Source organism: Spermophilus citellus (assembly GCF_964194105.1).
Source record: "Spermophilus citellus genome assembly, chromosome: 6".
Lineage (NCBI taxonomy): Eukaryota > Metazoa > Chordata > Mammalia > Rodentia > Sciuridae > Spermophilus > Spermophilus citellus.
Genome location: NC_138187.1, coordinates 142,531,085 through 142,556,148, shown reverse-complemented (window position 1 = coordinate 142,556,148; position 25,064 = coordinate 142,531,085). Strand labels below are relative to the sequence as shown.

The following is a 25,064-nucleotide window of genomic DNA, read 5'->3' as shown; positions in this document are numbered from 1 at the left end:
TCCAGAAAATGTACTTTTTTTTTTTTCCATCAGGAAAGGAAATAAACTTTAGGAAGACTGACTATGTAGAGAAAAGCTAGGAACTGTCTATATATATACACCACTGCATCTAAGAAAGTATTATGTGAATCTATTGGTACAGCAAGAAAGTGAGGACTTTGCCCTGTGCATTTGAAAAAGTCACATAAACTCGGATACAATGTGAAATATACCTACACTCTATGTGATCTGAGGATATTCTGTTTGATTGCTTCTTTTTGAAGTGGATGGTAGGAATAAAATAGAAGAAAATATTTTAAATGGATCCTGGAAAATAACATTTTAACAAAAAATGGGGAAAAGTGCAAAAGGAATCTTAGAAGGAACTCAGCATAAGCAAAGCTTAGAGAAAAAATAATAAAGGGTCCTTTGGGAACAACTAAATCCAACTTGGATGAAATGTGAAGCACAAGAAGAATAAGAAGAAAAGGCTTAAAAAGTGGGCTGTGGCGCTGGGGTTGTGGCTCAGTGGTACAGCGCTCACCTAGCATGTGCGAGGCCCTGGGTTCAATCCTCAGCACCACATAAAAATAAATAAAGAAAATAAAGGTATTGACAACTACATCTAAAAAATAAATATTAAAAAAAAGTGGGCTGTGTTCAAACTGCTTAGATGCTGTTGCCAAATGAATAGTATATAATTTATCTGATAGGTTAGAGATAGTACTTCAAATTCCTGGGAAGAAAGAGTTGTGACTGAGAAAGATTGATTTACTCAGGAGAATAAAGCAAATTAAAGGGAAGAGACAAAGTAATAGAATTAAAAATCAAAAAATTTTTGTTAGTTTGGATAAGGTTCGAGTTAAATTCTTTTCACTAATAAGAAATTTGGATAATAAGGCTGAAGCACAAAGAAAACAACAACAAACAAATCACTCTCAGTAAATATATGCAGTACACTTTTAAATTTGAATAATGTATGGGAGGAGGGAGCCCTGAAGTTCTAATATGGCCCTCTCAGTATTAGGGTGGTGCCCATGGAAATGCAAAGAAGGTAAGACGATGATTCAGTATGAAGGTGAACTAACTCCACAAGACAGTCATTGAGTGTAGGAAAAGAAGGTAGACAACTGAAAGATGACTACAACATTAAATTTTCGGTGACTTACCTGTAAGGAAACAGGTAAGTCCAGAGGAAAGATGTGAGTATATTTTAGGTCATGACAGATTTGAGATTACAAAAGAGTATCTAGATGGAGAAGTTCAGTAGGTGGTTGGACAGGAACTCAGGAGAGAAACCAGACCTTGGGAGTCATTTTTTTTAAAAGTGTGAGTTCAACCTGTGAGAATGGAGAAGTCCAACAAGAAAACAGAACATTAGAAAAGAAGCAATATTGTTTCCCTAAAAAGTCATAGTATCTTTTTCCCATCTTAGCAAAATTAAATTATTTCAACCTACTGATTATGTATACAAGAGAGAACCAAATGTGGGTGATAACCCAGTAGGGATGTGTGAATGGAGGCTTAAGAAGATAGAGTATATATGTATATAAACATTGCATTCATCATTTACTTGATGGCTTGCATAGGAACCTGGATTCTTACTGGATACAGTGATGGGCAGTCTACTGCTGATAGGAAGTTTGCTTCTAGACTCCATGGGAAATAGGCTAACCTGATTCTAAAGATGTGTCATACTGTGTGTAGGCAGAATGTGAGAGGATAACAAAGTGGTCCTAAGGACACTGTGGAAAGAACAGGTAAGCTGAAAACCATGAGTCAGAAGACAGCTCAGTCATCACTAAACTATGGTAAAAAGACATCACCAAAAAGACACAGGTGAAGACATAAGTAGACCAGAATCACCTCCAGTTGGGGAAGAATCCAGAGGGGAAGGAGAAAATGGGGAAAAGGATATGAGAGGATATAAATAGCCATGTTACCTATTTCACTTTTTTGTGTGTGTAAAACTACATGACAATATTTTTAAAAGAAGTTTGGAGAGGTTGCATTAAGGGCTGTTAGACTGATGACCAACTGCATATTGTATCAATTTCTCTTTAAATATCTAGAAGATGCAGAATAAATGAATCATGTTTTTAAAGACTAAGAGCAATCTAATGTCAGAATCTTGAAGGTTTTGATTCCAAACTTAAGTCTGATGAATTTGGGGTGAGTGAAAATTATTCTAGCATTCACTCCTGGCATATCCTGATGACTTCCTAAAATAAAAGTGACCAGAAAAAGGAGGACAATTCATTTTCTTCAACTCTTCATCTATGATTCAGATAGCCAGGTTCACATCAACAGAAAAGGCTAAAGTCTTTCTATGTCATTCCAGAATGGATTTGGATTCCATCAGGTCAATTTCTAATTTCCCAGCCGTTCACCTCCCTCTACTTCTTCCCCACCCCACTTCACTAACCAATTGTGTTTCATCTCCCCATCTTTCCACAACCAGAAAGTTAATCCAGAAATTAACTTAGTAAAAAGTAATGAGAAAATCAGTAGTATATTCAGACAGAGTACTTTCTGAAAGGCAAAGCTCCATGCAACTGATGTCATTGTGAATGTAAAAGAAGTACCCTGATAATAGCATATCTTGAAAATTATACTCTTTCCATCACATTATATCTCAAAACATCAGAGAATAGAACATAAGAATAGAAGAACACCAAAACAATGGTCAAAAAAATCATCAGTTAAAATTCCATTTGAACCTGGTTCTGACTGCTGTGACCCTTCAGCTCATCATTCTGGATTAAAGTAGGTACAACGACCACACCTGTGGACAGAAAGCAGGAATATTAAGAAAAGAGAAAGAAATTAACACAGAATGGCCATCTCAGCCAAAGATTTTTTGGTTATTTTTTTACTTGAACTTGAATTATTTAATCATAAAGGAGTTGTTATAGATTAGATGCTAAATGTCTTTCAAAAGTTTATGTATTAAAGGTTTGGTCTCCAGAATCAAGCTATTGGGAGGTTTAAGAAGTGGAGCCTATGGAGGAGGTCTTGGGGTCATTGGAGGCATGCTTTCAAAGGGGACAGTGTGACTCCAGCCCCTTTGCTTCTTGACATGAGAAAAGTGACTTTGTTCTACCACATGCTTCTGCCATGATGTCTTGTCTTGCTATAGGCCTAAAAGTAAATGGGCCAACTAATCATGGAATGAAACCTCCCAAACCATGAGTTAAAGCAAATCTTTTCCCTTTATAAGTTAATTATCTCAATTATGTTTTATTGTAATATAAAGCTGACTAATATCAGTATACTATAATAATTTATGGAATATATAGTTACAGAATGCATTTGTCAACTTTTAATTTTAAAAAAATCTCATACGTATTAGGGATTCTATTTTTTTCCCATACTGTAAGAAGTGTATAAGTAGGCCATCCAGGGTTGATATCACACCGAGTATCCTCTAACTTTCTGCTCAGGCATTCTTGGCATGTGATTATCACCTTATGATCACACAGTCAACCTCCAACGTCATAAATCAGCATTCCAAGTAGATTGCAAAGTAAATCTTAATAAATTCTAAAACTAAATTGGATATGATACTTCCTGATGATAATGATTTAAATCAGTAAACTAACAGAAAATTCTAGATAATACCCAATTAGAATTTAAAAGAGAAATGTTTAAATAACTTTTGTCAGAAAAGGAATCAAAACTCATAAAGTTAAAAGCAATGAGCATCATACATTAAAAAATTTACAAGATGGAGCCAAATCCATACTCAATAGAAAATCCAAAATCTAATAAACATATATATTAGCAAATAAGAATAAACTTGAAAAAAATAAGCATTCAAATGAAGATATTTAGAGAAAAACTGTAATAAAAACCTTAGAAAAGCAGAAAAATAAAACCTAAAAGTTAAAAAAAAGCAATAAATTAGAGAATACAAAAACAGTAAGTGCTCAATAAAACTAACATTAGGTAATTGAGGGGAATAGAGAAAAAAGCTAAATAACTAAAAGAGAAGTAAAAGAATAGAAAGAAAAGGAAAAGAGTAATATTAGAAAGAAAAAAGTTCCAACAGAAGACTTTTAGAGATAATAAACAAATTCAACAAAGTAGCAGGATACAAAATGAACATACAAAAATCACTGGCTTCTCTATATATCAATAAGAAATCAAAGAGAGAAAAATCAGGAAAACAATTCCATTCATAATACTTTCCAATAATAGTAATAAAATACTTAGGAATAAATCTAAGTAATGAAATAAAAGAATTCAAAAGGAAATTTACAGGATGCTAAAAAGAAAGAAAGAAATTGAAGAAGACACAGAGGATGAAAAGACCTCCCATGTTCATGGATAGGTAGAATTAATATTGTTAAAATGGCCATTTTAGCAAAAGTGGTCTATGGATTCAATGCAATCCTGATTTAAATGCCAATGATATTCTCCTCAGAACTAGAGGGGAAAATCCTAATATTCATATGGAATAATCAAAGACCCAGAAGAGCCAAAGCAATTCTGAAAGAAGTGAAGTTGAGAAGTATCACAATTCCTGACTTTAAATTATACCACTGAGCCATACTAATAAAAACAGCACAGTACTGTTATTGAAAAAAAGATACATAGACCTATGGAATATATAATAGAAACAGAGACAAATTTACATAGCTAAAGTTATTTGAGTACCAAAAACTAACATTGGGAAAAAATAGCTTCTTTAGCAAATGGTGCTAGGAAAACTAGATATCCATAAGTTGAAGGATAATAGTAGATCCTTTTCTTACACCCTATACAAAAGTCAACTGAAAATGGATCAAAGATCTAGGTATTAGATCAAAAATTTTACAATTGTTAGAACACCGTATAGGAGAAATATTTCAACATATGGGCAGGGCAATGATGTCTTGAATACCTCCTATATCTCAGGAAATAAAAATAAAAATAAATAAATGCAATGGATTAAAATAAAAAAATATTTTTCAAAACAAAGGAAACAAATTAACAGCATGAAGAGACAGTCTACAGAAAGGAAAAAAATATTTGCCAGCTACTCTTCCAAAAGAGGGTTAATATATAGAATATATTAAAAAAAACTAAAAAAAACTTAAAAAGAACCCATTCAATAAATAGACAAATAGACAAATGAACTGAACAGACATCTCAAAAGAAGAAATAATTAAACTGCCAACAATTATATGAAAAAAAAGCTCAACATCCTTTGCACCAGGGAAATGCAAATCAATACTACATTGAGATGCCATCTCGCTCCAGTCAGAATCACAATTATCAAAAATATTAGTAATGGGCTGGGGATGTGGCTCAAGCGGTAGCGCGCTTGCCTGGCATGCGTGCGGCCCGGGTTCGATCCTCAGCACCACATACCAACAAAGATGTTGTGTCCGCCGAGAACTAAAAAATACATATTAAAAATTCTCTCTCTCTCTCTCTCACTCTCTCTCTTTAAAAAAAAAAAAATTAGTAATGGGCTGGGGCTGTGGTTCAGTGGCAGAGCACTTGCCTAGCATGTGTGAGGCACTGGGTTCGATCCTCAGCACCACATACATACATACATACATAAAGCATACTGTCCATCTATAACTATAAAAAAATTTTAAATACTAGTAATAACTGCTGCAGAGTAAACTATCCATGGCTCCCCTGTAGCACAGGGGAAAAGAAAAACTTACACACTGTTAGTAGAATCATAAATTAGTACAGCCACTATGGAAATCAGTATGGTTCCTCAAAAAACTAGGAATGGAACCATCATGTGATCCAGCTATATCATTCCTTGGAACTTGTCCAAAATAAAATTAAAGTCAGCATACTATATACCAATACATGCATATGCATTCACAATAGTCAAGTTATGAAACCAGCCTAGGTATCCATCAACAGATGCATAGATAAAGAAAAATGTGTTGCATACATACAATGAAGTTATATTCAGCCATGAAGAATAAAATTATGTCATTTAAAAGTCATTTCTCTTAAGTTGAAGTTAGAAAAAAACTGGGGGGGGAGAGTCTCATGAAAATAGAAGGGAGATGAGTGGAGGAGGAGGACGCAAGAGGAGGGAAAAGGAGATACTGGGAGTGAAATTGAATAAAGTATGTTATGTACAAGGATTCACAAAAAATTCCACTATTATATATGATTATAATGTGCAGGGAGACACCAGTGGATTACTTAAGGGTCTTCTCTCGGTATGGAGTCATGGAGATTTAGGTTTATCCTTGGGAACTATCCATGGCTCCCCTGTAGCACATTAGATTGTCCAAGGCACATAATCTCTATCTATGCTCTACTAGGAGGACCTCTCCAGAGTTGGGCATAACCCTATAACTGCCCACCTCCTACCTTATTTGACAAAGAACATTCCATTGAAAACCTTTGATGTTCCCCGATATAAATAAACCAAGCATGGGCTCTATTTTGCTCTTTTCAGTGTGGAAGCTCAATCCCTAAGATTGGCTAGCCAGTCCCGCCCCTGCTTTTAAAATTATTTCCTATGTTCTGTGTTTTTTTCACCTCTCTATTTTTCTTAGCGTTTATTTCACAGCCCATTCCACGGACAGGAACCCCATTTCCACCACCCCGCGTGAGATGTGGGCAGGAATAATGTACCAATAAAATTTTTTAAATACTCTTTAAAGATTAAAAAATGAAGAGGATAATGAGAGCAAAGGAAAATTGGAAGTGCTTTCACACCTAAGAGGTAGGAAATTTACAGTAGAAATAGGGTGGAAACTCAGGCCTTATTAGCAAAGACTTGAAAGAAGTAAGAGAGAATTATTTAAGCAAGTACTGGGGAAAAATTTTTTAGGATGCTGATATATAAAAAGTTAACAACCTAAAATTCAGCGTTAAGGATTTAAGGAATAGCAATGAGGTCAATGTGGCTGAAGCTGAATTAGGAGGGTAAAGAAAAGAAAAATAATGATTAGAAAGTGGATTACGTGGGGTCTTGTTGGCCATTGCAAGGACTCTGATTTTACTCTGTATAAAAAGGCCAATCACTAAAGTGTTTTAAGTAGTGCAGATATATATATTCAAATTTACTTTTTATAAGGATCACTCTATTTATCTGAAAATAATTTTGTAAAGGTATATAATTTTGTAGAGGTAGAGACTTATTAGGAAAATAATTTTGTAGAAGTAGAGACTTATTAGGGAAAAAAATTGAAACAGGAAAGAAATGGTAGTGAGACAAATCAGAGCTACAAGCAGTGAGAAGCTATTCAGATGCTATGTGTATTTGGAAGGCAGAGCTACTAGGATATCCTAATGGATCAGATGTGGCATATGAATAAGGAAGAGTCTCTATATTTCTTGGCCAGAGTGAGAGATGAGTCATTAGTCTGTAATTGCTATTAGTGGCAATGAGAAAGGCTGCTAGTGCAATAAGTCTTCTGCATATGTGCATGTGTGTGGCAGAGGTAGAGGAGAGACAGGGAGCTTGTTTAGGACATGTTGAGTTTGCAATGTCTACAAAACATTGATTGAAGATAATTAATTGACAGTTCAATATACAAACTGGAGTTGGGGAAGGGATCTCAGCCAGAAATATAAATGTAGGAGTCACTGACAAATAAATATTTAAAGCCATGAGTGAACATGAGATCACCGAGGTAGGTGAGGTAGGTAGTTCTAAATAGCAATGGAAAGAGCAGTAACAATTTAGCCTTGGGGCATGCCTTATTTTAAGATTGTGGGAAAAGGAAAAACCTACAAAGGAGAATGATTGACTAGTAAAATAAAACCCTGGAAACTGTATGAAGAAAACTTACCAGACAGTAGGAGTGATCAAATATGACACGTAATACTGATAGGTAGAGTAAGATGAGAGAGATTAACCACAGAAGAGGCCACTGGTGATCTTGAAGAAAGCGGTTTCCATGCACTGATGGCAAATAGCATTGGCATCGTTTTAGAAGAGGGAAGTCGAGACAGTGGAGACAGTGAGTACAGACAATACTTTTAAAGGGACATGTTGCAAAGAGAAGCAAAGAATTTGAGTGGTAATTGTTGAGGGAAATAGTCAAGGTACTTTCTTTATAAGCTAATTGGAAGAATCCAGAAGAAAACAAACAAAAGATGACTGCACCCTATGTATGTATGTCAAAATACTCCCTATCATGTATATCTAAAAACAACAAATAAAGAAAGAAATTAAAATATATTAAAATACCCAAATGTTCATAACAGCATTATCCATAATAGCCAAAAATGTAAACAGCTGAAATTTCCATCATCTGATGAATAAACAAGATGTGATATATTAGAAAAAAAACAAGTTGTAGTTGCACTGATGATGTAGGAGACAGAGGAGAGAATTGGTAGAATGTTCTCCTTGAGTAGAAAAGTGGAAATGGCATCTAATGAACAAGTAGGGAAATTGGCATTAGGAAATGGTTAGAAATCTGTAGTAACAGGAAGTCAGTGGGAGGTGCTAATGCTTTTAGGTAGATGCAGTGGTAAAAGTCTGAAATGTTTTCTTTTGATGGTTTCCATTTTCTCAATAACCTTGGAAGCATGGTCATCAGCCAAGCAGAGGAAAAATGTGGGAGTTTGAGTAAAATGGGGGAGAATCTGAAATAATTATCTAGAAGAACAAGAGACAGAATGACTTCCGAATTCATAAAATGCTCACCTGACAGCATTGAGGACCCATTTGAGGTCCATGATCGTGAATTTCAAGTGAGACCAGGCAACTTGGTTGAGTGTTTTTATACAGCCTCCACTTCAGCTGACAGAGTAGGTACAGAACATCAGAGTTGGGCTTAACTAGAATGTACTTTTGCCAAAAGAATAACGTAAGGTGAGAGAAGGTGAAAGAATGAAAGGTGTATGTAAGACAGGGCTTGCAATAATTGACCATGAAACTGAAGCTGGGAAAAGGGAAAATAAAAATATCAAAGGGGAGGAACAGTGTAAAAGCGTACAATCCATAGAAATCAGGGTTTGGGAGAGGTTGTCAAAATTGCTGAAATTAAAATGCTGGGAGTTGAGTTGGGAAGATAAGAATTAGTATTAATTTGTTAAGAAGTTTGAAATTCAGATTATGGAGGAAAATCAGTTACTAGTGATGATAAAAAGTTCTGAAGGTGATTATAGGGAACATCACTGAAAGAAGAGACTTGAAAGAATTGAGTGACCAGGGTACTATATACCAAAATCTTAAAAAATTGTGTTAGAGTAAGTGACATGATTTGGGGATTAATACTGTAGAGTTACGAGGGGTGTTGACAACAATAATGTGTCATATCATTTGATTACATAAGATTCAAAATCAGCAAGTTTTGAGGATGTAGAAGAGAAAAATGAAAGAAAAATGATAAACAAGGGGCTGGGGCTGTAGCTCAATGGTAGAGAGTGCTTGTCTCGTCCATGTGAGGCACTAGGTTTGATCCTCAGCACCACATAAAAATAAAGATATTGTTTCCATCTACAATAAAAAATAATAATAATAAATGGTAAACAAAGAGAACAAGACTTCTCTAATCTCCAAGCCCAGTGGAAGAAAAACCAGGTACCACTTCAAAGAGCTGCATAGAAAGCAATGTAATCAGAATCACGTTTTTCGTATAGCAAGAAGGTGAAAAAATGTTTAAAATCTAGGTTAAGAACTCAGGCCATAAATTAACACTGTGGAAGAGTTACCAGAACCAAAGAGGTGGCAAAGAACAGAGTCTAAAAGCAATTAGAGAAAGGGGACAAGAGATGACCAGGGGATTTGTGGAGACTTATGGTGCATCAACAGGTATAAAGAGCATAATGAGTTTACTGATTTATTTGTCCACTCCATTCATATCCATGTTAACCTTCTTATCAGTTCTATTATAGCAATGGTGATCTCATAAAAATGCTTAAGCCCCTTTAATGACTTCTATTGATCTTGGAATAAAAACCAAAATCCTTGGTATGATTCACAAAAACCTGTATAATCTGGCTACTGTTCTGTCTTCAACTCAACACATGTATTTTGTTTTGTGCATCCCAATCAGATTGGCCTTTTTAACATTTCTAAGACATGTCTACTTCCTTTGGCCTGGAATACCCTTCCCCAACCCAACTCCAAGGCTTCATCTATGTAACTCCCACCCATCTTTCATATTTTAGCTCAAATTGTCCTATAGATAGGGCTGCACCTTTTTTATGATCTCACTGAACTTTTTATTTCATAAACTTACAATGGTTTGTAATGATGTATATTTTAACTATCTAATTTAAACCTCACCTAGTTTATTAGATGGTAAATTCCAAGAAGACAAATCTTGTCTGTTGTTTTTACCACTATAATGCCCAGAAATTCAAGTAAATATGCACAGAAAAATGTATACAATAGCAGGACCAATGGATTAAGGTGGACTTCACATTAGAACTGAGACCAGATTGGAATTGCTGAAATTGTTTTTTTTTTTTTAAAGAGAGAGTGAGAGAGGAGAGAGAGTGGGAGAGAGAGAGAGAATTTTTAATATTTATTTTTTAGTTCTCAGCGGACACAACATCTTTGTTGGTATGTGGTGCTGAGGATCGAACCCGGGCCGCACGCATGCCAGGCGAGCGCGCTACCGCTTGAGCCACATCCCCAGCCCCCTGAAATTGTTGAGATGGTGTTAAGATCAGAAAAAGCCAAGAATTAATGAGTAATATTATTCCTCTAGATGCACCTCAATAGATACGAAGACTCTATTATAACTGTATTTCTATATCGGCCATTACTTTTTAAATAATTCCTACTTGCTTCAGGTATGTTCATAAAATAATAAAATATTAACATATCCAATTATGTCATAGCAGATAGTACAAAGTAGAGATAGGATCAAATTCAGTCATATTGTTTAGTTCGAACTAAAGTGTTTTAAGGAAACTGAAGTCAATGTTTACAAATTGGGAAACTTTGATAAATTCAGATTTTTTGGCTTCTGACAATATTGGGCCTGTATTTCACCTGGCAACAACCAGCTACAGCTGAGGAATGGCAGCCCCCTTTTGACAGGGTATGCGTTCTGGCCAAGTGTCCGCTGCAATTATTTACTTTTATGTTTTCTTTGTTTTTGCCCCCAATAATAAACCCGAGGAAAAAATAAAATTCTGTTGTTCTAGCTCTCAGAGAAGGAAAACAGAAAATTAAACAGGTGTCCACCTTTCAAGAAAAATGGAGTAAAGAATATCATCTCATTCAGTTTACCACTGCCTGGTCAACTGCACTCCTTTATCTAACCTGCCCAGTGATCTCTGAGTTGTGGTCAATCCAAGTTGCCTGGGAGCAGTCTGTTTCTTCCTAGTGACTTTGTTTATTGATGTGCAATCTATGTATTGACCTTAACAATCTACCTTTTAAAATGCAGTCTTACTTTCTTAATTCCCAAACTTATGGGAAGCACTTCATTAGCCCCAAATGCTAATGAAATATAGGAAGTTACAATGGCTACTCAATGTCTATCTTGAAACTAAGTGAAATCCAGCTAACACCTCTGGTTCTTTCTTCTCACCTTGTGCTTTTCCCCTCTACCCAAATAAATTGTTACTGAACCTGAAAGATAAAAGTTGACAGAAATGTTTACAGTTTGACCATAAATATAGGAATAAATGGATGCCTCAAGTGGAAGTTGATTCTCATAAGCATTTGTTCAAATAACATCAATATTCGTGGGGACAAATTAGTCCTATGTTACACTTTTTTAACCCATCAGTGTTAAAACATTAACACTTGAAGTACACCTGTGAGTATCATAATGCTACAAAGTTAAAGCCCAGTTCAAGCATGCAGAGTAGTTCAGAAAGCAGGAGACAAAGCAAGACATGTCTTCTCATACATAGAATTAACCCTGACTCAGAGGAGATAAATACCTTTTGTTTGAATGAATTAGTTAATGAACAAGAAGATGATCAAGCAGTCTTATTATAATAAAGGGATTCTTGTGGTATTCATAACAAGGCTTCTGGTATGATTGACATTAACTAATACTTATATACCTAATTCAAAAACATTGAAATGGTAATTTTATCACTAAGCCCAAGAATTGTCTACATTTATGAAAAGACATATCCCAAAAAATGTGTTTTTTTCTGGTATGTACGTTTGGAAAGAAGTTATAAAGATTGTGCATACAAATGACTAGATACCAACTGGAGATGTTTTGTCAGAATACAAATTGCTTATACTAGCATATACTCTTTTTTTTTTATTGGTTGTTCACAACATTACAAAGCTCTTGACATATCATATACTAGCATATACTCTTACAGGTTAAAATTAGCAAAAACAAAAGGATTGCTTCAAGACAATAATTACATTTATAAGTGGAGAGAAAACAGAATATTAAAGTACAGGGATCATAGCTTACTAAACATGACTAAATTTTTCTAAACTTCAAATGTGAGTGTGTTTGTGTGTTTTAAAGTTTAACAAGCCTGAAATCTTCTATATGGACCCAACCATAAAAAAACAAGATAGGCCCAGAAGAGTGTTTGTGTTCTAATACAATGAAGCTTTAATTTGGTCATATTTGTTTTACAGTTTAATCATATAAACAGATGCAAAAGCCATGTTTGCTCTATAAGCACTATGTGAAATTTATAACAAAGGACAAAGTACATTTCAGCAGATAACAAAATACAGGCCAAGATCATACAATAAATAGCATTGCAGGACTAGAATTATAAATCTCCTAAATCTAATCCCAGTAGTCTGCCCTCCACCATACTGCAATACAGAGTTACAATTTGAAAATAAAGTAGTAAGCACAGAATTCAGTGTTTTAACTGTGAAGTTGTACTGACTAACTTCAATGTTGCAAACAAAGTATAGTTCATATAACGAGAGCAGTGTGGCCATGTTATTTGTGGAAAATGTAAGGAGAATACTTAAGTTGGCATATCACTGGTAATTTTTTTTCCTTAATTGCAAATGTTAATTCAAGTAAATTTCTGCCTAAAATCCAAAAAAAAGGAACTGCATCACCCAAGATGTTCACTGTATTTGCAATGCCACTCCAATAGCAATTCTGTATTCTTTAAGAGAAAAGCTTACCACTATTATAAGTATGCAGAGCATTCCCAGTTAATAAATTAGATAGAAGTTATTAGGAAAGCTCACATTGGCAACATTAGAACAGAAACACTAATTCTTCATACATGAATGTTACATAGGTTATAGGAAATAGTACTCCTATCTGGAGTTTCAAAAATTAAACTAAGGAGCCTCTCCAAATGTCAATAGAACAGCAGATTAGCATAAAATTAGAAACAAATAAGCAAAAATTTAAATTACAGCACATTTGAAAACATTTGTTGATATGAGAAAGAGAGCCGGAAAATGTCAACCAAAAAGGGAGGGGATGGAGGGATAGGAAGGATAGTAGAATGAAACAGACATTATTATTACTGTATGTATATATGTGACTGCATGACCAATATGATTCTGCAACCTGTACACTCAGAAAAATAATTATATCCCATCTGATTCAAATGTATGATATGTCAAGGTCATTGTACTGTCATGTGTAACTAATTAAAACAAATTTTTAAAAAGTGATAATAATGGAGTTTAAGTTTTTGTCATTCTGTCTATGTGAGGAAGGATGGTTAACATTTTGAACAAGTTGGTATGTAATGGAGAAAGATTTGTCTAGTATGGCAAAACATATCACAGGCTATCTATCACAGCCAGTATCTATTTAAAAAATTTCCTTAGCAACAATTCTGTAGTCAACCAATCTTCTGGTCTTACTTTGGTTTCCTTGGTAAGTTTATCTGCTAGAGAGAGAATGTATTGATAGGCTGATAGGAATGTCTGGTCAGCTGGAAGTGATAATAGTAAAATAAAAGAAGTTGTATTTCCAGGTGTACATTAGTCTCCTGCAAGTTTTATTAAGTTGGCTTAACAATCCAAAGTCCTTATCACCTTCAATGACTACGCTCAAATCGTAAGCTGAAAGGACAGATCTTGGACCTTGGTAACCTCACTAGGAGACACTGCCTGGGAAGCATAACCTGGATACAATAGATAGCCTCTAATTGAAATCATAATTACCAGCCCTCAGGGAGCCACTGAATCCCAGAGCTCATGGTTACCACTTACTCTATGCATTCCTTAATAACTCAGCAAAGGTCATTAATGTCTCCTACAAGGCTTCTGATAAATCCAGAGATAGTTTTTTCACACAAGCACTTCCACAGTACAATTTTGTCTATAATACAACTTTCACCTCTAAAAATCATTCTAATTAGAAGAATGGTGGAAATATGTAAAGGAGGTATATAAGAATGATGAGCATCATGAGATGCTTCGAAAGAAGGAGGGAAGAGAGAGAGGGGAGAAAGATGGCCAGAGAGAAAAAGGAGGAAAGGAGGTAGGGGAAAACAGAAATGAAAGAAATTCCTTTATTATTCTGCATCTTCTTGATGACTAGTGGGATTTACCATATTTTGTGTTACTAGCCATTTTAATTTCTTCTCTGAATTTTCTGTTCCTGCAGCTTGCCAATTTTTCTCCTGAGTGCTTCTCGTGCTCCCTCCATTCCATTTTTCATAGGGGTGCTCAGTATATGTTAACTATATTTCTGAAATATTTCATGATATATGATAATTTTATTGGTTGGATTATTGTCTTTTAAGAGTTTCTGGCATTTATTGCTGTACAGAAATCTTAGTTTTATATATTCAACTGCTTCTCTTCTGTTTTCTTTTTATTACTTTACTTTTTGCTTAGGAAGTTTTGTTTCTATTCTCAATAATAAAATACTATGCCATATTGTTTCTAGTAATTTCAGTTTTAATTTTCATGTTTACAACTTTATTATAAAGGAGTAGGGTTGAAAATATTTTTAGAAACACAACTGTGGACTGAGGATGTAGTAGTAGAGCACTAACCTAGCATGCTTGAGGCCCTGATTCAAATGCTAGTACCACCAAATAAAATAAAACAAAAATTTTCTTAAAACCAACCAAAAAAATATTTACATGACATTTCCTCCCAATGAATTTGTGGTTTAGTCAATACTATATTATTGCTACAAGAAAGAGCCAAAGAAGTGTGTTTCATAGAACATCAATAGTCTAAAAGGCACATAGATCAGTGGTCCTAGTCTTTTTTATATATTTTTGTTCAACCTATTTTCATATTAACACCCTATATTAACTTTCATAAATCTTTTAACTATCAAACATTATTGCAAATTAGCATCCTAAATTATTAAACTTGGTTTTGCCGGCATGCAATCCACTTTCATAGTGCTGCTTCAGTACTTGACCAGGAAATTCTCTTCATTTAGGTTCTGCTTAAATATCCTTTCCTTAAAGGGGCTGACTTTCCATGACCATCCTATCAAACCTCAACTCTCTATTTTTTACAGTTCTCCCTAACTACTAGAAAAATAACATTCACACACTTGTATATTCATTTCACCATGAGGGCAGGAATTTATCTTTTTCACCACTATATTTTCAGCATCTGATATGGGTTGAAAATTACTGAAAAGTTAAGAATTAGTATAATCAAGTTAAAAATAAAAGGTACCAAGTATGCTAGAAGTGGTGAAATTTTACTGTCAGTCACTAGATTTAAGCCAGTAAAGATTAAGACCATGAACAAATTAAATAACATGTATCCTTGACTGTTCTAGGAATTGACTTTCAATAAAATCTTACCCTAAAAAAAAAATCAAGCTATCCAGTTTGTCCATTTTATTATTATACTTTGTTCTTTACTATGGAGCTTGTTTACTATGGAGCTTGTGAAATACATTAAAGTGTATCTATTTAATGGAATACTAAGGGATAACTAAAAAAAAAAAAAGATGTAAGCCTATTATCGATGTGAAGTTTATGGAAAAAAGCATAGAACAAATGTTTAATTATATAATCCCATTTTATAAAAGAAAATTTCTACATATATATATGTATATACACACAATTGTAAATGTACATATTCTTAGATACTTCAAAACACTAACCATGACTCACTCTCTAATGAATGGGATTAGATTTTTATTTTTTCTGCTTGTATTTTCATTTCTCTAAAAGAAAGATATTATTTATGCAAGCAGGAAAAATGTTTCAATGTAGAAAAGTGTAAAAATGTGTGATTGTCAACATCCATTTCATCTTCCTTCCTAATATGTTCCTATGCTGTATAGACTAGAAAGCTAAAACCTCAATTTCCTAGAAATGCTTATAGAAAAGCTCATGTAAGATTTGAAAGGCAAGAGTACAATAGAAACTATCTGACCACTGCTTCAGCCATTTTCTTTTTTTTTTTTTAATTTTAATATTTATTTTTTAGTTTTCGGTGGACATAACATCTTTGTTTGTATGTGGTGCTGAGGATCCAACCCGGACCGCACGCATGCCAGGCGAGCGCGCTACCGCTTGAGCCACATCCCCAGCCCACTGCTTCAGCCATTTTCAAGTGGTATGTTTAGTCATGGAGAAGTTGAATTATTCTGCATTCCAGTATATATTCCTGAAGTACTAACAGATAATTACAGTAGGTTTCCCTGTCCTGGAACACAATTACTACAACATGCTCTAATTTCACTAACTCCAATAGTAGAGACTCCTTAACTGCTGCAGAGGTAGGAGTTCTCTTGTTAGAAGATCAGTACTATACGCTTTGCTAGGAGTCATTTCTGAAGACTCATGCTTGAGCCCACTAGTGACTTTACAAGAAACTAGTAGGTAGTTTCAAAATTCCCAAAATTAATCCTAATTCCCTTTCAAATAGTTTGCATCCTATGTGTTATCACTGATATAAAAATAAAAATTTCATATCAAGTTTAAAAATAACATATATGACATAAACCTAATGCAGAGTATTAGGGAGGGCTTGCAAAACTAATATGAAAATGTCAGTATACACATAGAGAAAAGGGATCATTAAATACAATAAAATGTTCTTGTGGTCATCCCTGTTGCTATAACTGTGGGTAATGTAAATTTTTGCTTCTTTGCTTTCTCTAAATGTTTTCAGGGGAGAAATACCTTAAAAGCTTTTTTTGCTCAGTGCAGTGGCACACACCTGTAATTCCAGCAACTTGGGAGGCCGAATCAGAAGAATCACAAGTTCAATGCCAGCCTCAACAATTTAGCAAGACCCTGTGTCTCAAAAAGTAAAAAGGACTGAGGATGTAACTCAGGGATAGAACAGCTCTGGGTTCAATTCCCAGTACATTTTTTTTTAAAAGCCAAAGAACTAATATCCTTCTGGGGGCGGGAGGAGAGTCATGTATCCTGAAATATTATAAGCAACTAGGTGGATTAGGTGGATTAAACGTAGTAATCTCCATGCAGCACCATAATACTCACAATCATGGTCCTAAACAGAGGAGCAACTCCCTACAGTCATGATCCCATAACAAATATTTGTTTTTCTAGTAACACAGTTGAGCTGACTGCTCTTTGCTAGAAAAAGGGCAGCTATCTTGAGAACTAAACATATGAGGTGAGACTAGACTGTGCTACAGCTGTTGGCAAGTTTTCTTTGTTTATAACTGCAGAAGTACATCCCTAAGAATTGGCAAGCTTTGTTAAAAAAAAAAAAAAGCATAAAATAGAAGTGCCTTCATTTACCCAGTCAAATGAGATTTTAGAAAATACAAAAGTGAAATGAGCAGAATAGATGTTCTTTAAAATATCTACCCCCCCAAAACAAAATCCACTTAACTAATATTTATCTTTTTCTGGATTGCTCTTTATTCCTCCACTTTCTCTACTCATTAGCTTCCAGATTTAGTTTCAAACCAGCGATATATAGGACCAAGACAAGAACAAGTCATACTTCTTTATTCACAAGCAGAAAAAAAAAAAAACATGAAGTGTCACAATGCATTTGCAATCATTAAAGAAGCAGCAGATAAACCATTCCTAAACTATGGAAAATCCTATCATGGACTTTTATAAGAAATTAAATTTTTAAAGAAATCCTTATACCTATAACCTAAATTTATAAAGCTCTTTTAAAGATGTCATTCTATGCAAGCTATTCTTGCTAAAGGTGTCTTTCAATGACAAGTTTTTAATTTTGATGAAACCTAATCCTGGATCTTTTATGGTTAATGTGTTCTATGACCCGAGAAACCTTTGGCTACTCTCAAGTCACAACGATATTCACCAATGTTTTCTGGGAAAAAAAGACTTATATTTTTTAGCTATTACAAAAACATCTATGATTCAGCTCAAATAATTTTTTGTGAGATAGGGAACTCTTGATTCCTTTTTTCTTCAGTGGATGTTCAGCTCTACTATCCTACCTACATTTGATGAAGACTCTCCTTTCCTGTTTGATTATTTGACACCTTTGTAAAAATCAAGTGATCAGATAAAAATTAATATTTTTAGGTCCTGTCTTTTATTCCATTGATTTATCTGATTACTGATACTACTTTTTACAATAATCCTGGCATTGCTTTACAAAATTTAAGCCTCAATAAAAGAAAATATAGAAATTAAATTGAAATAAATGAATGAGATTGAGATGAGCCTAAGAACATCCTTAGAAAACCATTTTTTAAAATTGTATCACAGCTTTAAAACACTCCATAATTACTACCATAACAAGAGCAAAATATATTTACTCACAAATAACTGAAAAACTAAATATTTTTTAGTACCTTCAACTGAAATTATATATGAAAAATATTTCATTAATTTTTCTACTCAATTTTACCACAGGTCTCCCCTGCATTAGTTCTAAGTCATTTAATAATACCAACATTAGTAAACTTTAAAACAATCATAAAAAATTCATGTGTTGAAGCTGGATGATAGGTACACATTCTACCTAATAAAATAAATTATGTTAAATTTATTTTACAATAAATAATAAAATGTTTAAAAGTCACATATCAATTTCAAAAATGTGCTTGGTAAAGAAAAAAGTGGGTTATTTCCTTTATAAAAAGAAGTTTTATAAAATTTCATTTAGAGTTTACTTGGAAAAGAAAATTACAAGTGAGAATACAGTTCAGTAGTACTTTATAAAATAAAAATGAAAACAACTCCCCCCACCAAAAAAAATCATTGTGAGCAAATTATACATTACATGGCTCTTGGAAACTGAGCTATACTAATTTTATTCAAATTGGCACAGAGGATCCTCTATCACCACTGTCATCTTTTTTTAAAGCAGATAACCTGAATTGTCAAACCTCAAATTTTCCATAAAAACTCACCTTAACAACTTGAAAAGGTTGCCAAATTGGTAATAATACCAAAACTCTTTAAGAATTACAATTTGTTCTTAACTTGAAATTTTGTTTTGAGGCATAATATTCAGATCTTCCTACAATAATTCTATGGTTTAAAAAATAACCCCAAACACTTGAAGAAAGTTTGTTAAAATAAAATTGCAATGCTTATTACCTTTTCTATTGGCAGCAATGAAAATTACTAAAAATTTTACTTCTGCTCTTTTCAAATGATCTGCATTAAAATCAAATAAGTGGTATAAGAGGAAATTTTTAGTTTTAAGATTCTCAAAACACATGTCAAAGACAGAAATTGATTTTTTTCCATTAATGATAAGAAGAAACAGAAGATTCAGTTAAGATTTGACATTTAAAAATCAAAAGTATTTAAGCTAAAAAAAAATCAAAAGATTAATCAGAACAATTACAGGTAAAGAATATCATTTGTGCATTTTCTAGGTTCATACTGTAGTTATAAATCCAGAATACCAATAAGAGTTCTCAGATCCAATGTCAAAAAAACAGAATTTGGGCAAGCACTCTCAGTATTATTTTTATTTAATATGCACTGCATGCACATGATGCAGGTAGGGGAAAAGTTTATTAATCCATGCATTAAAGACAAGACAGACTGGTACTATTGCCAAACGTGCATTGAGTCAATTAGGATGTTGCTCAAAGTTCCTTATACTTAATGGTGCCATGAAAATAAGTGTAGAAGCAGATATGTGTACACATCCCAAAGCATCCTCTTCATTTGGTTTCCTGAGCTTTCTTTGCATTCTGTTTTTCTTTTGCCTAAAAATTAAAAATAGTATATTACAAAATCTTCTAGGTCTGCTTTAGATTGTACTAAAATAAAATGTGCTTAAGAGGGTACTCTCAAGCTACAAGGAATAAAATGCACTGTTCACAGGGTTTCTAGAGCTGGTGCAGCAGCATGAACCTATAGTCCCAGCTACTCAGGAGGACAGGTTGAGACAAGAAGTTTGAGATCAGTTTGGGCAACACAACAAGACCTTGTCTACAAACAAACAAACAAACAAAAAATATTTCTAGAGCATTATATAACTTGAGACTTGCAACAAATTAGTTCTGGAAAATTATATAGTCATTATTTGCCCTCAATAAGAAAAAGCTGGTGATGTAGCTCAGTGGTAGTCCTTGCCTAGCATACACAAGACCTCAGGTTCAATTCCTAGTACTACAAAAAAAGAAAAGGAAGGAAGGATTATGTTTGGCTCCCAGTTCTTTCTCATCTGAAGTTGAAATGTATTATTAAATTGTAATCAATACAAGTTATTCAATCCACAGAGTCAAACTTAGTTATAAGGATTTAAAAACAGTTCATTTCTTACTCAAATTTAGCATTAAAAAAAATCCAATGTTGCTTTCTGCATATTTGAATAAATATCTTCAACATAAAAGTTAAAGCAGAATTGGCATAAAAGTTTAAAGTGAGTAAAAAAAGGCCAATAAAGGATTACAATTTTTGTTTTATCTATAAATCATACTAAAAGGAATGCCGTCTGATGTCAGTGAGCCTCACTTACATGACCTCAAAAATGTTTTCACACATTATTTGATCTTCATAACAGTTACATAGCTTGAAGACAACTATTTTATTCCTTAGCAGATGAAGAAGCCAGTGCTCACAGGTGATCAAACTTGACCAAAGTCACACAATATATAGTAAAATAGAGGTCAGACAGGTATTCTATAGCAATATGCTTTTCAATATACATACCAATGAAAATTCCTGAAGTTATGCATTTCTAACAAACTTTTAGGTGATGTCAATTCGGCTGGTCTTTGGAAAGGAACCAATATATCAGACCTTTCCTGCTATATTATTTTTAAAAATAGACTAACTAGAAAAATTGCCTTTCTAATGATGGATTAGGTAGTAATTATTATCAGAACTATGATAAATTTTGAGTGCTATGACCTAGAAAATAGGCTATATATACCATACAGAAATAAAAAAATTAGTAGCCTACATCAACATTTTTTCATTAACAAGCATAATCTGTTATTTATACCACATCCCACGCAAAGTTTTCTATTTTCAAATAATAAAAATACAATTTGATTTTGTTATAATTTGAAATAAAAATATGTGCTTCTTTTCTATTTATCTCTGAACATACTTACAGAATGTTTAGAATAAGTAAATTTACTAATTTATCATATAAACTTTACAATATAATTAAATGAGCAAACAAATGTAATGCAGAGTGTCCATATATTAAATTATATAATTCAGATAAATTAAGGAGTACATAAAAATAAGTTAAAAACAATTACCATTATTGAGTATCATTAATTGAGTGCTTACTGCATATTTCACAGATAGGGTCTTACTTAATCCTCAAGAATGTGCAAGAGATATGATTCCCAAATTATAGATGAGAAATAGAAGCTACAGAAAAGTAAATAACTTGCTTAAAAGCTCCACCTAAAATGTATCATATCCATAAAAAAAGACAGTATAGCTGAGAATAAACTCAAAGCCTATATTATGTTCTGCCCTTGCTAAAAAATACTATGCTATTTCTAAAATAGCATGGAAGAAATACACAGTTAAAAATAATTTCCTTTTACACAGTGTGCCGAGGAGATATAAAATATTATTGACCTGAGTCATATAATTCTATAATCATAAATATTAATGTTGGGCTGGGGATGTGGCTCAAGTGGTAGTGCGCTCGCCTGGCATGCGTGCGGCCCGGGTTCGATCCTCAGCACCACATACCAACAAAGATGTTGTGTCCGCCGAGAACTAAAAAATAAATATTAAAAATTCTCTCTCTCTCTCTCTCTCCTCTCTCACTCTCTCTTTCAAAAATAAATAAATAAATATTAATGTAAATAGTATTGTGATTAACTACATTTGTACTTTATTTTAATTTGGGGATAGAAAAAAGAAAGTTCTGAAGGTTAGTTACTTATTACCAACTGAATCAGACTGTCTTGAATTTTCCTAAAAAATTTCAAAATGGTGAAGTCTCTTTGGATCCCCATAGCAACTATATCTCCATAATTTCACAATATGGTAGATTATTGGTAATTGTTATAAATATGGGTAGATAACAATTCAGAATTACACATAAAGGTTAAGATAAATATTTTAAAAGTACTAAAAGTATACCTGAACAGGTAGAAGTTTCACAAATCGCATCATAAACTAGTTAATCTTATTTTACATTTTAAGTTACAGGTTTGATGTATGATACAGTTAAGTATACAGTTACTTTGGTTTTACCTCCTGAGCAGTTTTGTATAATGCATATAAGAAAAACATTTATGAGATATTAGCCTAGTTCATTATAGCTATACAACCAAGAGAGAATCAAAATATTCAACTTTTGCTCACTATCTAGGAAAAATAAAAAGATTTTACTTCACTCATTTTTATGCCTCAGTTATCAAAACTCTAGTCTTGGACAATTCCAATTAATAATCTATTTCTGAATTCTATGGGTAATTTTACATAAATAATAACTAACACCGTAAAAGCTTTTTATTGTAATTATAAAATTTAAGAGTAATTCTATTCTGATTTTCAATCTGCTTTATTTAACATCTGCATTTACTAGCTAAAAGTGATATTTCAATGTGGTATAATATTTTTTTCAAAACATGATGAACAAAAATAGACTTGTGCTAAGGAACCTGATATAATGGTACAGATTAAGCAGTAAATTCCAACCACAGATTTAAGATTTTTGTGAATGGGAAATTTTGAGTAGCTACAAAGTTATTTAGATGTTTATTCTGGCCCTAAATGGAATACTATTATTCAATCCATAAACAAACTATAATTGTTTACTCATTACTTTTGTAAACTATATCACAAACTGGTTGAGAAAAGAATGTATATACTTATGTGTCGATTCCTAGACCTTAACAAAGTGCTTAGAATATAGCTGCATCTAGATAAATGTTTAGTGAATAGTTTCACAAATGTTTAATGAATATTTCAAGTATTCCAACCAAATCAAAACCAATGAGGAAAAACACATTGTATGTATATAAGAAATAAACACATCTCAATATTGCTTATGTAGTATTATATAAGAATAGTTTCAATTAACAGACAAACTAGAAAGTCAATAATTCTGTTCCTTAAAAAAAAAAAAAGCAAACAGGAAATAGAAGTTGGTGTCATAGTAATATTAGGTATTCATATACTGCCACCTTGTGTCCAAAATAATGTGAACTAAGGAAAAAGCTAAAACTAATGTGAACTAATGAAAAGCTAAAAATCAATTCTTCATGCTCTCAAAAAATCTTGGGGATATACTGTCATAAACAAAAACAAACAAACACAACTTTTCCTAATCTTCACATAAAAATTATATTCAAAGACCAACTTTAAGGTAAAACTGATACACTTAATATTTGTCCAGGTCCTAATAAAATTTATTTAAAATTAAAATCTGACTTATCATATGATTTACCACATTATATTTTTTTCATATAATATTCTTAACAGAGAAATATTTCATGGTGTCTTACACAAAGAATACTGTGCCTAGGCACTCTGTAAACAATTTTGATAACCACAGGACCTTAATTGTTAACCTTAAACTTTAAAAGTCAGTTTCCCATCTTGGAATACCCTAAGATACATAAATTAAAAAACAAAAACAAAAAAATAATTGAAGATGTAGCAGTTTTCTCCAATAATTTTTGCATTTAATGCTAAAAGCTGAGTCATGTTTCAGGTAATAAGGTAAAAATGAAAATCTTATTAAAGCAGATCTCATATTATTTTAAATTTATAAAACGTCTGGGATAAAATGTATGTTCACTTTGTAAAATTTAAAATTAATAAGAAAAATATACCTACCATGTAATCTGGTCTTTATATTAATGGTCCAAAATTTTATTTGCCTAGTAGTATCTTCTCAGTATTTCTCAAAATGTGGTACACAGATCAGTTGCATTAGAATCACTTGGGGAACTTATTAAAGAATCCTTCCCCTTTATCAGAACATCTGGGGAGGGGCCAGGTAACATGTATTTTAAAGATTATCCAGCGATGGTCACTTTCAGAAATGCTGATTTACAGTATATACTTAAAAACAATTCATTGCATTTCATTTACACTGCAAATATTTTATTAAGCACCTTCTCATATTGAAGGAAAAAATATCTTAGAAATCAGAATTTTCAACTCACTTGTGTTAGTTATCCCTCCGTGGAAAAGATACTAGATTAGAAATAACGAAATCTATTTCTTAGTCAAGACTTAGTTTTACCAATGTCCACTCTAACTTTAAATTCTTATGAAATCAATTCAAATTTTTGCTAAAATAAGTAGAAAAAAATCTGTTATTCCAATTATTTATACTAAAATTTTGTTTCTGCTCAAATAAATGTTAGTATTTTAAATTTTCATTTAATGAGACAGAACCTGAGTTATAGATAAAAAGAATTCTAGAAGACAAAAGCAATGGGGCAATTTTTATTTTCATTTTTCAGTAACAGGCTTAACTAATTTTTATTAAATATAAAACACTAGGCAAAAGCAAACAAGTAAATTTAAAATGCTTATGAAATTTTAGCTCCACTCATGCCAAAAAATATACTTTATTTATACACCTAATTTAAGTATTCAACAATAAAATGCTTACCTTTTCTACAAGAGGTATTAACTGCTGGTGTTCTGCTAAAGTCTTTAACAATTCCATAATAAAAGGCAGATAATTATGCTTCCTTCTGATATTTTCAATCTGAAAAGAGAACATATTAAATCACTCTAGGTACATTTCCCCTAATTTTCTGATATATCATTTTTTGCACCCAATTTAAAACATATGGAATAAAATCATGTATACTTATAATAAAAATATTAAAAATAATAAAATTATGTTCCTATTGAGAACAAATACTAATAAAACATGTGCCAAG

General features: G+C 32.9%; 2 protein-coding genes across 2 annotated transcripts in view; one reads left to right on the top strand and one right to left on the bottom strand.

Moving 5' to 3' along the window:
- The window catches only part of RO60 (Ro60, Y RNA binding protein), a 301,212-nt gene that overhangs the window by 193,457 nt on the left and 82,691 nt on the right, over positions 1-25,064 (top strand). The gene's annotated exons all lie outside the window — the stretch shown is intronic.
- UCHL5 (ubiquitin C-terminal hydrolase L5) overlaps positions 17,727-25,064 on the bottom strand; it is a 48,544-nt gene continuing 41,206 nt past the window's right edge. The window contains 2 exon segments of the mRNA XM_081300544.1: positions 17,727-19,943; positions 24,788-24,886. Coding sequence (XP_081156670.1) covers positions 19,899-19,943; positions 24,788-24,886 — 144 coding nt within the window. The 3' untranslated portion in view covers positions 17,727-19,898.